The 13,565-nt window shown below is 39.3% G+C and overlaps 1 protein-coding gene across 3 annotated transcripts in view; it reads right to left on the reverse strand.

The window, feature by feature from the left end:
- The window catches only part of Ssbp2 (single stranded DNA binding protein 2), a 263,562-nt gene that overhangs the window by 166,699 nt on the left and 83,298 nt on the right, over window positions 1-13,565 (reverse strand). For all 3 annotated transcript variants that reach the window (XM_059276410.1, XM_059276409.1, XM_059276412.1), the window contains 2 exons: window positions 12,660-12,732; window positions 88-149 (listed from right to left, as the gene is read on the reverse strand). In XM_059276410.1, the coding sequence (XP_059132393.1) occupies window positions 88-149; window positions 12,660-12,732 (135 nt within the window). The remainder of the gene's footprint in view (window positions 1-87; window positions 150-12,659; window positions 12,733-13,565) is intronic.

Raw genomic sequence — 13,565 nt, forward strand, 5'->3', positions numbered from 1 at the left:
AAATCAAAACAGGAGCAGGGGGGGGGGCATAAAGAGCTTACTGGAATGCAGTATCAATCAAGGGAAATGAAATAAAATGATACTTACCACCACCAAGAATGTAAGAATCCTGGCGGCTCCCCCAATGTGATGTTTTTTTCCCATCTTATCTAAAACGAATTTAAAAAAATAGTAAATACTTTTCTTGTAGTACTTTTCCCCCACACATATTACCAAGCAATGCTGTTCCTCATTTAAAATCCTAAGTGATTTTAAGTTCTTCATCATTTTCATGTTATTCTTTCTTCAGGATTTCCAAGTACTCCTTTTACATAGTGATTAGAAGACTAAATGGGTGTGTGAGAAGATGCCACCGTAACTGTCTTGAATTTGCTTCTCACCACTTCAGTGATCAACATTTGTGTCTTGGTGCTCCAAAGGTCATGACAAGAGAAGTGGCTCAGCCATTAAAGGCATTTTCTGTGCACACCTGGTGTCCAAAGTTCAGTTCCAGGCACCTACATAAAGGGCGTCGAGGGACACCAGAGTTGTCCTTCTACCTCTAGATGCACGCCAGGCACGCGCATTCCCCACACATGATGGGTGTGTATGTGCATGCACACGTGCGCACACACACACACAAACACACACACAATCATCAATAAACTGACACTAAGAATGTCTTTCCTACTCTAGTCATTCATTAACTGCCTTCCTGTTAAGTTCTCACAGAGCAGCTCTGGGAGGAGGATGAAGGGAGGAGGAAGGGGAAAGAGCTGCTAATGCCGGGCTGCTCCATGGGGCTGCTCCACCAGCTGCTACAGATGACTGAGGACAGCAGCTGCCCCACTGTTTCCGGCAGAAGCAGGCTGGTGTCTTCCCGACCTAAGATGCACAAATAAAATGGAGCAAAACCTCTCCTCCAAGAGCGGTAGGTAGTCCATGAGGCTCCCCGAGCTCCTCAAGTAACCGAGGCCAGGAAGCTCACTCTTTCCTTGGAGATCAAAAATACAGCTATGTAAAATCTCTTACCCATGTTTTTGTAAGCACAACCTCTTTGGTTTGATCTTTCAGTCCTGATGACTGGTTATGGAGATGAATGATTCCATGTAAACATCACTTCAATGTTCCTTCTATGCTTTTTTAAATTAAACAGTTTAGCTATTTTCCTATGCTTCTGCTGATATATTTAGTGTGCTTTTAATTAGTGTGTCTAGATCCTCATTGATAGCACCAAGCCACAGCACTTCACGAAAGAATATTTAAATTGCATTCCTTTTAAACAGAATGAAGCATAAGCATTAGCAATGTGAACCCAGGACTAGTTAAAGACTCTTCTTTGCCTCTGTTTTCTCATCCATAAAATAAGCTAGTAATTACCTACCGAAAAAAGGGTTTTGAGAGGATTAAACTGGTTAGTACCTGAAGTCACTTAAAATAGTGAGTACAGAAATAGTGGTAACATCCCCAGAGATGTTCCTCTGTCTAGATCAAGCTTGCGATTACCCAGCTTGTTCCAGAAGTTTCCTGCTGAAATAAGCAGGACACTATAATGCTTTTGAGTAGTCTGCTCTTCTTACCCTGAAGACATTCTCACAAAAAGTTGATCTAGCATCATTTTCACCTATACCAAAACAGCCAGAGACAACGTCACACAAAAACACTTAATGTGTTTAGGTTCATACTAAACAAAATTAAACTTACTCATCAGAACAGTGTAAAGTACCTTTGTGGATATCATATGTACAACCAGAGAAGAGAATACAGTTGTAATCACAAGAGGACTGAAACAGAACCCCAGCCTTGAGGAGCTTCCTCCAATGGGGAGGCAGTCAGCAGATGATCACAGCAGAGCCTGCTCTTGGAGATAAGTGGACATTGGACTGTGGGAACTTTGGAGGGTGAGCTTTAAACCAGTCTGCAGAGGGCAGGGAAGGCTGCCCAGAGGAGCTTCCTCAGTGCAGAGCACTGGCAGCCGTTTCCCTCCCTACATCCCCCCGACCCTCTAACACCCAGGAGGAAGTGACCACGCAGTACGCATGGCAATTACTGCAAAAGCATTATAGTGTCCTGCTTGATTTCAGCAGGAAACTTCTGGAACAAGCTGGGTAATTGCAAGTTTGATCTAGACAGAGGAACATCTCTGGGGAGGCCTCTGCTGAGAAAGAATTCTCAGACTTCACCATCCAATCACTCATTCTCCCTCCACAGCCACATCAATGGACAAAAATCTACACACATGCTTGCGATCCTTCTGTTGTAGTTAAAGCTGTATTCAGGAAAACAGAGGGAAAAGAAGGCCACTCTTCTCAGAGCTGGAGAAATGAAGGGAAGTCTACCTGGACTTTCCACTGAGCCTTGACTAGGGATCTAAAGCACCTGTGACAGACCAGCATCCTGTTCTTCTGGTCGAAGAGGAAGAGGTGAACATTGGTGCTCTTTCCCAGCAGTCCCCTGGCAGATGCTCAGCTACCTGGTCAGCTTCCAAATACAGATGTGTAGGTTTTGGAGTGCTAAATGACTTAAGGGGTACCTCACTCAGACTGAAAACATACAGGCCATTGTTTGGCACCACACTGGAGAACAAAGTCAGGTTCCTTTGTATTTTAAAGGGAAAGGTTTATAATTCTGGTTTGGCAATTATAAACCAATAGAGAAGATTAAGTATGACACACTTAAGAGAGCTCCCACATAGTGGGAGGGCAAGAATAAAGTTGTAAGAGAGAACACTGAGAGATGTGACTAGATGAGTGTGCAGGAACCAGATCAAGGGACACTTTGAGACTCAATTTAAACCAAAAAGGTTGAAATGTCTAGGAGAAACATGGGGAATATTCTTCAAGACACTGGAGTAGGCAAGAAGGTTCTGAATAGAACTTCATTAGCAGAGGAATGAGCCCCAAGTATCAAAGACTGGGACTACATGATGTTAAAATGAAACCATCAGTACAGCAAATAGCCCATAGAAAGGGGGGGAAATCTTTCAGCTACACTTCAGACTGGGGCTAACATCCAGACTGTACAAAAACAAAAACAAAACAAAACCTGCAGAAATTAAATACCAAGGAACTAAAACTGCCAGTCAACAAACGGGCTAATGAAATGAACAGACAGTTTTTAAAGAAAGAAAGACAAAAGGCCAATAACTATTTTTAAAGTGTTCAACATCTATAAGTCATCAGGAAAATACAAATCAAAACTACTTCAAGAGATCATCTCACCAGCCATAATGCTATCATCAAGAAATCTCACAACAGATGTTGGGGAGGATGCAGGGGCAAAAGACCCCTACTCACTGCTGGTTGGAGTGCCAGTTAATAAGCCATTATGGATATCAGTTTGGTTCCTCAGAAAGTTAAAACTAGAACTGCCATATGACCTGGTTATTCCACTCTGGGGGTGTGCCCAGAACCCTGTATTTCCTTCCTTCCACACAGATATCTGCACTTCTCTATTTCCTGCTCTATTTACTATAGCAAGGAACCATAACAGACAGACAGCTTTCAACAGATGAATGGAGAATAAAAATTAATAAGGAAAATAAGGCTTTTGATGTGAGAGCGTGAGGAGGGGCTAGGAGGAGCTCCAGGGCCGGCAGCTACGAGGAGCTGAAGGAAGGAAAAAGAAGGGAGAAAGTAATATAATTCTATTTCAACTAAAATAAATGCCAGATAAAAACAAAATTTATTATTACTCAGGTATAAAGAAAAAAATGAAATCACAAAATTTGCAAGAAAATGGATGGACTTAGAATGTATAGTATTAAACAAGGTCACCCAAATTCAGAAAGAAGAAAAAATGCATGCTCTCCCTCATATGTAGCCTATAATGTAAACACCTGTAAGTGTGGAGCTACTTTACCATTCAGTATGAAAACACAGAAGGGGTAATCAGGTGATTAGGGAGGATTAAATCAGATAAAGGACACATGAGTCATGAAAGAGATACAAAGCTAACAGTTTTTGTAGTCTCAACTCTGTCGTGTTTTTATTTATATAATGGATAAGTACATAAAATGTACGTGAGCGTGCAAAAGCAGAAGCTAAGCCCCACAGCTTCAGAGTCAGGGCTCTAACTGGACAGTTCACTGCGGAGTACAGAGGTTAGAACTGAGCACACTTTTTTTGGGTCCCTATCTTAGGCTAGAATTCTTAAGTACATAAGGTGTAAATGAACTGGAATTTTAAAGTAAACAACTAATGTACTACCCACAAAATAAACAAACAAAATCGCTAAATAAAAACTCAAGCAATCAATGAAGTTAGGAGACTAAATGTAAACAATAAACACAAACATATCATATAAATGTGAGGTAGATTTTAATTTGAATTTCCCTAAGTAGTAACATTTTTTTAAAAACTGTGCATTTTTGTCTCCTTGTATCTGTTCATTTCAGTCCCTCATATCCTTTGGTTCATAAACACTAGGGAATATTACTTAACTAATATTGAAGGGAAATAAAACTCTGATGTCCTACAGATATAATTTAGTTGAAAATATTTTTGTTGCTCTCTCGACCTTTTACCTTACCAGATCTTTATGGCTTGTGTCTTCATTAAAGGGCATAAGATCATAAATGTGCCCCAAACACACAAATATTCTGAGCACCGGAATTAGCCCTATCTTACAAAGAACAAGGTTTTCAAAATACTGTTCTCATATTTCATGCCAGCTCACCTTGGCTTTGCATAATATGCTCATGAAACAAAACCACCACTGTTCTTACTAATAACAGAAAGTGAAATGGCATGAGGTTTCAGTGCCAGGCGCACTGGAGGTAGGATTAGACTCACGGTCCAACCTGCCCCGCACACCCGTCACCACGCAGTCTCCTACCTGAGCGACCAGCCAATCAGAAGCTCTTTCAGAGACAGTGGACTCTGAGATGCTACAGTATGTGTTTTCCTGACACAGTCTTGTATCAGAAGAAGCCAGAAGATAATCAGCGAGGGTTTTAAAGCACTACATCTTATTATTCCATAAAGAATCCCAAATGCATCACATGTATCACTGCTCTCAGCCTGCTAACATATTTACTAGAAAGTGACCAGAGTTCATCTTTCCCATGATGAACCAGAAGCAGCTGACTTCAGACTACCAGACAAAAAGAGCCTTCCTTTTACTGTTACTGAATGAACAACACTTGAAGGCAGGAATGTTCCCACAGCCAGTGATAGTGCTACTTCCAAACTGGCACTAGCCACCCAGGGCTTATCTATGGAGAGAATGAAATCCTCTCACAAAGGGGCAAAACGGATTGGGGAAATGAACATCAGAAACAACCTAAGAAATGTCAACAGCAAATGTAATTGCAAATTTTCATACCTACACTCCCAGAGCAGCATGAGGCCATTACAAAGAACAGGCCGTATCTCCATGGAAAAGACATGCTCTCCTAGTCTGACAAGTTGAAAGGAGAACAGCATGTACAATAGGAAAATGTTCTGTTTGAAAGCAAAGGGGTGTGTGTGTGTGTGTGTGTGTGTGTGTGTGTGTGTGTGTGTGTCTGTGTGTGTGCCGAGTTGAGTGTGTGTATACAAAACACATCACACCAAATTTACCACTATCTTCTGGAAAGGGGTAACGGAAGTCTTCCATTGAAAAATTACATTCATTTACGCATTTGTTGTTTAGCTACCATACATTAATAATTAGCGGCATGGATAAATGGCCAGACATTTTAAACACGTTTGTTCTAAATGGGGATCTTCGGTTCACTGAGGGCTTCGCTGTAGGCTCCAGGCTTTTCTCTATGCTTGGACAGCATCTATGCCAACAAGTTCTCTGTCTTGACTGGCTTTTCCTTCTCTGACACTTTTTCCTGATTAAACATCATATCCAGCTCTCTTCCTATCACCACAGGCCCAGCTAGAATCTCTGTACACCTGGAACTTCCATGCAGTTCTCAAAACTCTTTCTTCTGCCATATTTTGGATTTGGGTCCTTGTCTGTGAAGATGCTGGCTCTATCATGTAATCTCGTGTTTATTTTCAGCATTTCTAATAAGCTAAGAACCAAACACTGAGTCATGAACAAAATACACATTAACTGATGTTTGGCTTATGGTGTAAGGACAAGTGATGTGCTTGTTATCTCACACAACAATGCTCCATGAATCATCTCATAAACATGGTCAAAAAGCCTAATCAAACATCCCATGAGAAATGAAGGGGGTGTGTGTATAAAAATACAGTACATTTTCATTTGAGGAAAATTAGAAAATAAATATTACCAATAAAGGAAAACTTTCAACCATGTGTAGTTATTGTTTTTATACCAGAGATTTTTAATCTGGGTCAATAACTGGGTTACAGGATTAGTAAGCCTTTAACAGTTGGCAAAAAAAAAAAAAATGATACATATTTTTCTAAGGTAAGGGCCTTTTTACTATTCATCAGGTTCTTAAGAGTCTCCAATTTAAAAATTAAGAACTGTCTCTATCCCCATAACTTTACAAAATAAATAAATAAAAATTGTCAAGTGTATAACATTTTACATCTTTACATATTTTTCATATACATATGTTTAAATATATATATGTATTACATTTAAGCATTTTTTTGCATTTGCAAAATACAGGAAGCAACCTGAATGGTCATCTATAGTGGGCATCAAAAAATAAAATAGATCATGAAAGATTTCAGAAAATGAAATATTCTACAGCCATAAAAAGAGAATTATGACTTTTTTAAATCAACAGAACCCAAGTTTCTACATCAATGAGAAAAAATCCAAGTATTGAACAATATGGATGATAAAAATCCACGTCAACAACCAGAAACTAGGTATGCATACCTCTACTTAACTTTTCATCTTTGCATGCTTCTAACTAGATATACTGTTACTTGCCAGGCATTGCGGCTCACATCTATAAACCCAGCACTCAGGTGACTGAAACAGGAGACTTTCCAGGAATTTGAGGCCCACTTTAGCTAAATGGCAAGTACCAGGCCAGTCAGGGATGCTGCCAAGATTCAGTCTCAAAAACTAAAACCAAAAGAAGTCAACAACAACATAATAAATACACACCCTCAAAGCATACTGGTACACATAGTTTACCCATGTCTTAGTTCCAGCTACCTCCCTATATACACCATTCTGTATTCAGGGATGGGATTCTGGAAATGGCATTTCATTACTTAGCTCCTTGCTGGGGGCTAGCTTTCTGTTGAGCTCTGCCTTTAGGAGATGCTAGCAGGACATCACAAGCAGGCAGGCCTGTAGCTCCAAAAGTGAGCAGCTGACAGTTCTGGACATCAGCAACACCTATGCATAGGGATAGGGTGTGTGTGTGTGTGTGTGTGTGTGTGTGTGTGTGTGTGTAGACAAGAGGTCGGTATTGTGAAGTTCCTTGAAATTGTCCTTTATGTATTTCTCAGATAAGGTCTCTGGCTGAGCCCAGAGTTCACTAATTGACTACATACACTTGCTGACCACCAAATCCCAAGCACTGGGGTACAGGCGGGCTCTGCTGAACCCAGCTTTTGATGCGAGTCAAAACTAGGGTATGCACTCTGGTCCTCATGTGTGTAATAAGCACTCTAGTAGCTGATACATCTCCACAGCCCCACTAACAACACTTCTCTGAAGCTCTGGTCTTGTCAGCACGGCACCTTTCTAGCAGACTTATGCCCCTTCAAGAATCTACAAGTGTACCGACAGGCCTCAAGCTCATGGTTTTTAAACTTTTCTATGTTTTCCTAAATTCTTTCACACTTTTAAAATGTGTACCATTAAAAAAAAATTTTAACAACATAAAGGATAAAAACCAGTTCCTGAGTGAATATCAGGGGTATCCAATTCATTCTCAAATAAAATGCCTGAGATTTATAATCTAGAAAGAATGTGGTGCTCCCTCTAATTTCTAAGGTATAAGTATATGCACATATCAAACTAAATGCAAATAAATGCAAGTGAAATAAAAATACTTAAAAGTTGAAACAAAAGAAACTTAACAGAAGGAAAAATCTGACCATGCTTTGAAGTGAATAGTCTACAACTATGCTGTTCTGTTCACATATGGCTCCCAGATTTCAATTCAGCTAGCTAACATTTCCCAGTTGTCCCTGCCACATCGCAAGTTCTCCACAGTCATGTGACTGTTGGGAGCCTTACCAAATGGTCCACACTGGCAGCCTTCCATGAGCAGTCTCATCGGACAGCACTGATTTGCTTTAGAAGGAAGAAAGATGAAAAATATATACATATATACACACATGCATATATACATATGTGTGTGTATGTACATATATAATTTTTATTGGGAAACTCCTCAATGGTTCTTTGCTGTTTTTTTGGTTTTGGTTTTATTCTAAAGGTCATTAGAAGGTTATGAAAGGAAAGACTTTTCAGTATTCTGTGTAACAAAAGTTTTAAAAATTACAAATGATATCTTGAAAAGAAGTGCAAGACATCTAGGAGGATTTGTTTAATGACAATATGGAAAACTGCAAGGATTCAACAAGTCAGAAGGCAAATTGCAGCTCAAGAGAACAGCTAGTGGGACATTCTCTGTGGCAAGAGAAAAACAGAAAAAGAAAGGCCAAAGGGCTGGTCTAGTATGATTATGGTCTTCACCCTTCTGACCAACAGGAAAACCGTCAGAGGCAGTCTGATTTCTGACGGCTTAGGTCAGGAGCACTTTTTCAAAGATTAAGGCCACCTGAGTGGCTGGGCTGGTAAGAGACACACCTTGCTTGTCCAAATGCCATGGACACAGCTTCAGCTTTAACAACCATGTAAGTGGAAGAAACAGTCAAGCACAGTAATCTTCACTCAGAAGAACTTATTAACATCATGGTCTTTATAACCTCATTGATCCTGAAGGAGAACTTGAAAATATAAAGAAGTGGCTACTTTGCATTGAACCTGAGTGAAAACATTAGATTGAAGTAACTATTTCAATCCTTTATCAGAATACTCAATCCAAACAAGTCATTCTGCCTGTTTTAAGTTTCTTGTGTAACAGTTCTGAGTGAGGTAAAAATCTGGGGATACAGTAGGGAGGACTGATAGGACATGAAGAGTCATATACAACTGAACTGCTTAAGAAGTCATTCTACAAAGAGCACCCTCTAGCTCTGTGTGTGTTCCAAGTAAAGTGAGGAGTGGAAGCGACTCTGAGGAGGGTGCCGAGCTCTAAATACTGCATTCACTCATTTCTCTCTTCTGTCCTGTCTACAGTCAGGGGACAGGGTAACACGGATATCATAGCATAGACTTGATGATGCTGTTCTTCTGTTTTAAACTGCCACAGGCTCTTTCATCAAGACGGTAGTAGGAAAACCTCCTACTCAAGTATGTACTGGTCTTCCTGTGTGGGTCCCTGCAGGGTACAGTGACACCTTAAAGACAAGGAATCCTGAGAAAGCCTTCCTAGTGAATGATGACATCCAAGTCCTTCAGGTACGTAAGAGGAGAAGGGTTAGGCAGAGTAACACAACACTGAGCACTGCCCAGAAGACAGAGCCTAGTGGTCTATACAGCAAACACAAGCAATTAGATATTGCAGACACTTACAATGTGAGGAAATAAAAAGAAAGGTACTGAAATATAACCAACTGAAATGATCAGGAACTCCAGTGTGTGCTCAGCAAAGTAATATCACAAACACACCCCAGGCTTCCATTTATAAATTCAGAACACTTAAGAGAATGTATGTTCTATATTTTTAAACAACTATAAATATATAAACCTAATGTTTTTCTTTGTGAAGACTTTAAACCTAGGGAGACATCCTCCCTCCTTCCTGGAACTCTTCTCTGATGGTGGACACGCACTGCAGACAGTGCTAGGCATCACAACAGTTTCTCTCAAGTATATCTTGTGCTTTGACTATGTGCTCCACCCCACCCATCTACCAGTCTACTTCCTTACCCAGCCTCCCTTCTGCTTCCAGTGTGAGTGTGTGTGTGTGTGTGTGTGTGTGTGTGTGTGTGTGTGTACACTTTTATGTAACCTACACTAAGTCTAGGATCTGCAAATGAAAGAAAACATGATATAACCTTTCTCAGATTGGTTTATTTTACTCAATATGATGAGCTCAAGTTGTAGCTATTTTCCTAGAAAATAGCAAATTTATATTCTTTTTATGACTGAATAAAACTTCACTGTGCATATTACCATATTTTATTTATTTATCCTTCAATTTGTGGACACCTAAACAAGTAGTGTTATAATAAACATGGATGTACAACATATCTGTGGTGCACTGACCTAGAGTCTTATAGGTACAGATCCAGACGGAGTTGTGCAGTGGGTCATACAGTACTTAGCTCTGTGAGAAACCTGTGGAAGTGATCTCCATAGTGACTGGAACTGTCCATAGCTCCCCACTAGAATTTTTACCCACATCCTCACTAGAATTTGTCTTTAGCCACTACAGGGTGAGACGGCACTACAGGGTAGTTCTAGCGTGCATTTCCCTGATTCCTAAGCATGAGATGGTTTTCTTATTATTAGCCATCTGTGCTTCATCTTCTGAAATAGACGTCTCATTAGCTCGTGTATTGATAGAGGTTTTGGTGTTGAATGTTGCTGAGTTCTCCATACACTCGGGCTGTTAACTCTCCATGAGATGTCTAGCTAGGAAAGGCCTCTCCTGGGTGCGGGGTGTCTGCTCACTTGAATGCTTACTGTACAGCAGCTCCATCACCTCTGCAATCCCATTCGACAGTTCCCGGGTTTTATTTCCTGAGCTGTGGAGTTTTAAAAAAAATCTTTATCTACGCCTATGATTGAATTGTTTTCCTGATACTTCCATACAATGGCGTTTCCAGTCTCATATTAAGGTCTCTGACACACATCTGCAACTGAGTTTTACAAAGAGTAAGAAGAATTTAGTTTCATTTCCCTACGTATGGAATCAGACTTACCAGCAATATTTGGAAATGCTTCCTGTTCTTCAATCTGTTTTCTACATGGTTGTCAAACATGTAAAACCATGTAGTTTTAGGGGTTTAACGCTTGGGTGCTCTATCTCATGAATCTACGTATGTGTTTGGGGGCCAATACTATACTGTTCTTGTTATCACAGACCTATAATATAACCTGAGACAGGGTGCTTGAATATCTCTAGCATTGTTCTTTTTCTCAAAACTGTAACCTGGGGTTTTATATGCTCTCATGTGAATTTTAGCATTCCTTCCTATTTCTGTGGAGAATTTTGTTATATTTTGATGGTGACTGCACTGTTTCTGAAGATCATTCTTGATAATATGGCCATTTTTCACTATACTGATACTGACAATCCATGAACATAGGGAGTGTTTTCTTCAATTTCGTTATTTGGTATTTATGGTGGTTTGAATCAGAATGGCTACCACAGGGTCATATATTTGAATGTTTGGTCTGTGTGTTAATGTATGCACTCGTTTGAGAACAAAGGAATCACAAGTAAGCCATCCCTCAGGCGAAGCAATACCAGCAATGGGTTTCCTGCACACACAACAAGTGTAAGACCAATGACCATAGAAATAACATGGACAATTTGATTTTTAGTTCCATAACTCATTAACTTGTGTGACCCCAAGTTAGTCATGTTCCAATTAATGAAAGGGCAATAATATGATGTGTCATGCAAATTTCTTAAAAGAATGTGAAATAATAAATATTATACCCCTTGATACATGATATGCCTACTACACAACAGAATTCAACATCCTCATTATCCTTATCATAATGTAGATTAGAGAAGAAAAATTACGAGTTCTATTGTAAGGAAGCTCAGATGCAGAGCTGGAAGAAGTAAAAAAGGAGCAGACACTTGCCTGTAATGCCAGCACTCAGGAGGCTAAGGCAGGTGTGATGGCAAGTTTGAGGTCAGCCTGTTTCCAGCAACAAAATCAAACCAGAACAGAGAAGGAGAGAGAGAATAGCAGGAATTTGAACTAAGATTTTCAGAAATGTTTCAAAATAACCAACTCTTATTCATGTAAAGACAAACAAATCAACATTATCAAAACTTACAAACAAATGCTAACATGTTAGAAATAGGTGCAGGAAGGAAGCTTAATGTGCACACGCACATATGTGTCCATGTGTGAGCATGCACAGGTGTACCAGCACTTATGAGCATCATGGAATTTGTGTGGAGCTCAGAGGACAACTTAGAGGGAGTGTGCTCTCTTCTTCCACAATGCTGTCCTGGGGATCAAACTCAGATCATCAGGCATGTCAACAAGGACTTTTACCCAAAGAGCCATCTCACTGGCCCTCATCTACATTTTCTGGAGACAGACCCTCTTGTGGCCTAAACTTTGATGAGCAGGATGGGCTGGCTGGTCTGTTTGCCTCTCTTCACCTCCATGGTACTGGGAATAGAAATGCACACCACCACAATCACATTTTGATGTATGTACGTTCTGGAGATTAAACTAACAGAGGCATCTCCTCGGGCCTAGTGGAAGCTTCTAAAGCAAATTTGCTTTCTTGATTATTATTGCCATGCTGAGATAACTTTATAAGGGAATAAATGGCTAGAAAGTCTCCTAGAATGTTATTGAGTTGCACAGAGAATGTGTTTTGTGATACTAAACATGCTTAACCTAAGAATCTACAAGGATTATATTATACAAAATGCTACCTGAGCACTTACTACATAACAACTTTCAAATCATCATTCTGTATATTTTTCATTCATTTACATAGCAAATGTAATGCAAAAAATACATAAAACATACCTCTGATAAAAATGTTTGGGCCGATTTCTGAGCTCCTACATGGAGCAGATATTCATATACGTAGAGCGCTAACCTGGAAAACAGACGAGACATTCACTGAGAGGAGAAGATTTAAGATGTTTATCTGTATCATTCTACATATAAGACATTTATACACTAGTAGTGAAAATAAGCCTTTGCCCACGCCCTTTCAATGAGAATGTGTCTATATTCAGAAAGAAATTTAATTATACCAATATGTTGTTTTTTAGAAAAAAATAACTAACTACATATTATTCTTACATCATCTCACTTACTCAAATATTCTGTTATACTTAATATAATCAATAGTTTAAAATCAAAAATTAGTAATTCCTGAATCCCATTTTAAGGTAAAATTTTCTTTCATTAGTAAAATAAATGAATTTAATTGACTGGCTTTTATTACCTTTGACCTTTTTGGTGGACACTATTGTTAACCCACCTATGTATACATCCAGCTCAAAATGTGTTTCGTATCAATGTTAACATTTGTTTAGAAGTTTCTACCTTCTACTTAATCTTTCATTTGATTATTAGACCAATCAATACTTTAGTTTAAAAAGCATTCAAATTCACCAGCTAATCAGAGTATCATGCAAACTTCAAAGTTAATATATTAATCATTTGGGGACTTAAAGAGTTTAAAGGTTAACACAAAATTATATATAGATTTATTACTCAAATACAAAATGTAGAGTGTATCATATATATTTATACTGCTCTCCGTATCTTGTGGATTCAGAATTTTTACACTGTACCATGTGGTTCGATTTCAGTTGAGCTGTTAAGATGTTATTCACAAACTCAATGAATTTGAGGCAGTATTTTAATGATATCTTGGACAGATGCCCAGATATCTCACAACAGTTCAGCTTCCACTGCAGT

This window comes from Peromyscus eremicus, chromosome 11 (assembly GCF_949786415.1).
Source record: "Peromyscus eremicus chromosome 11, PerEre_H2_v1, whole genome shotgun sequence".
Taxonomy (NCBI): Eukaryota; Metazoa; Chordata; class Mammalia; order Rodentia; family Cricetidae; genus Peromyscus; species Peromyscus eremicus.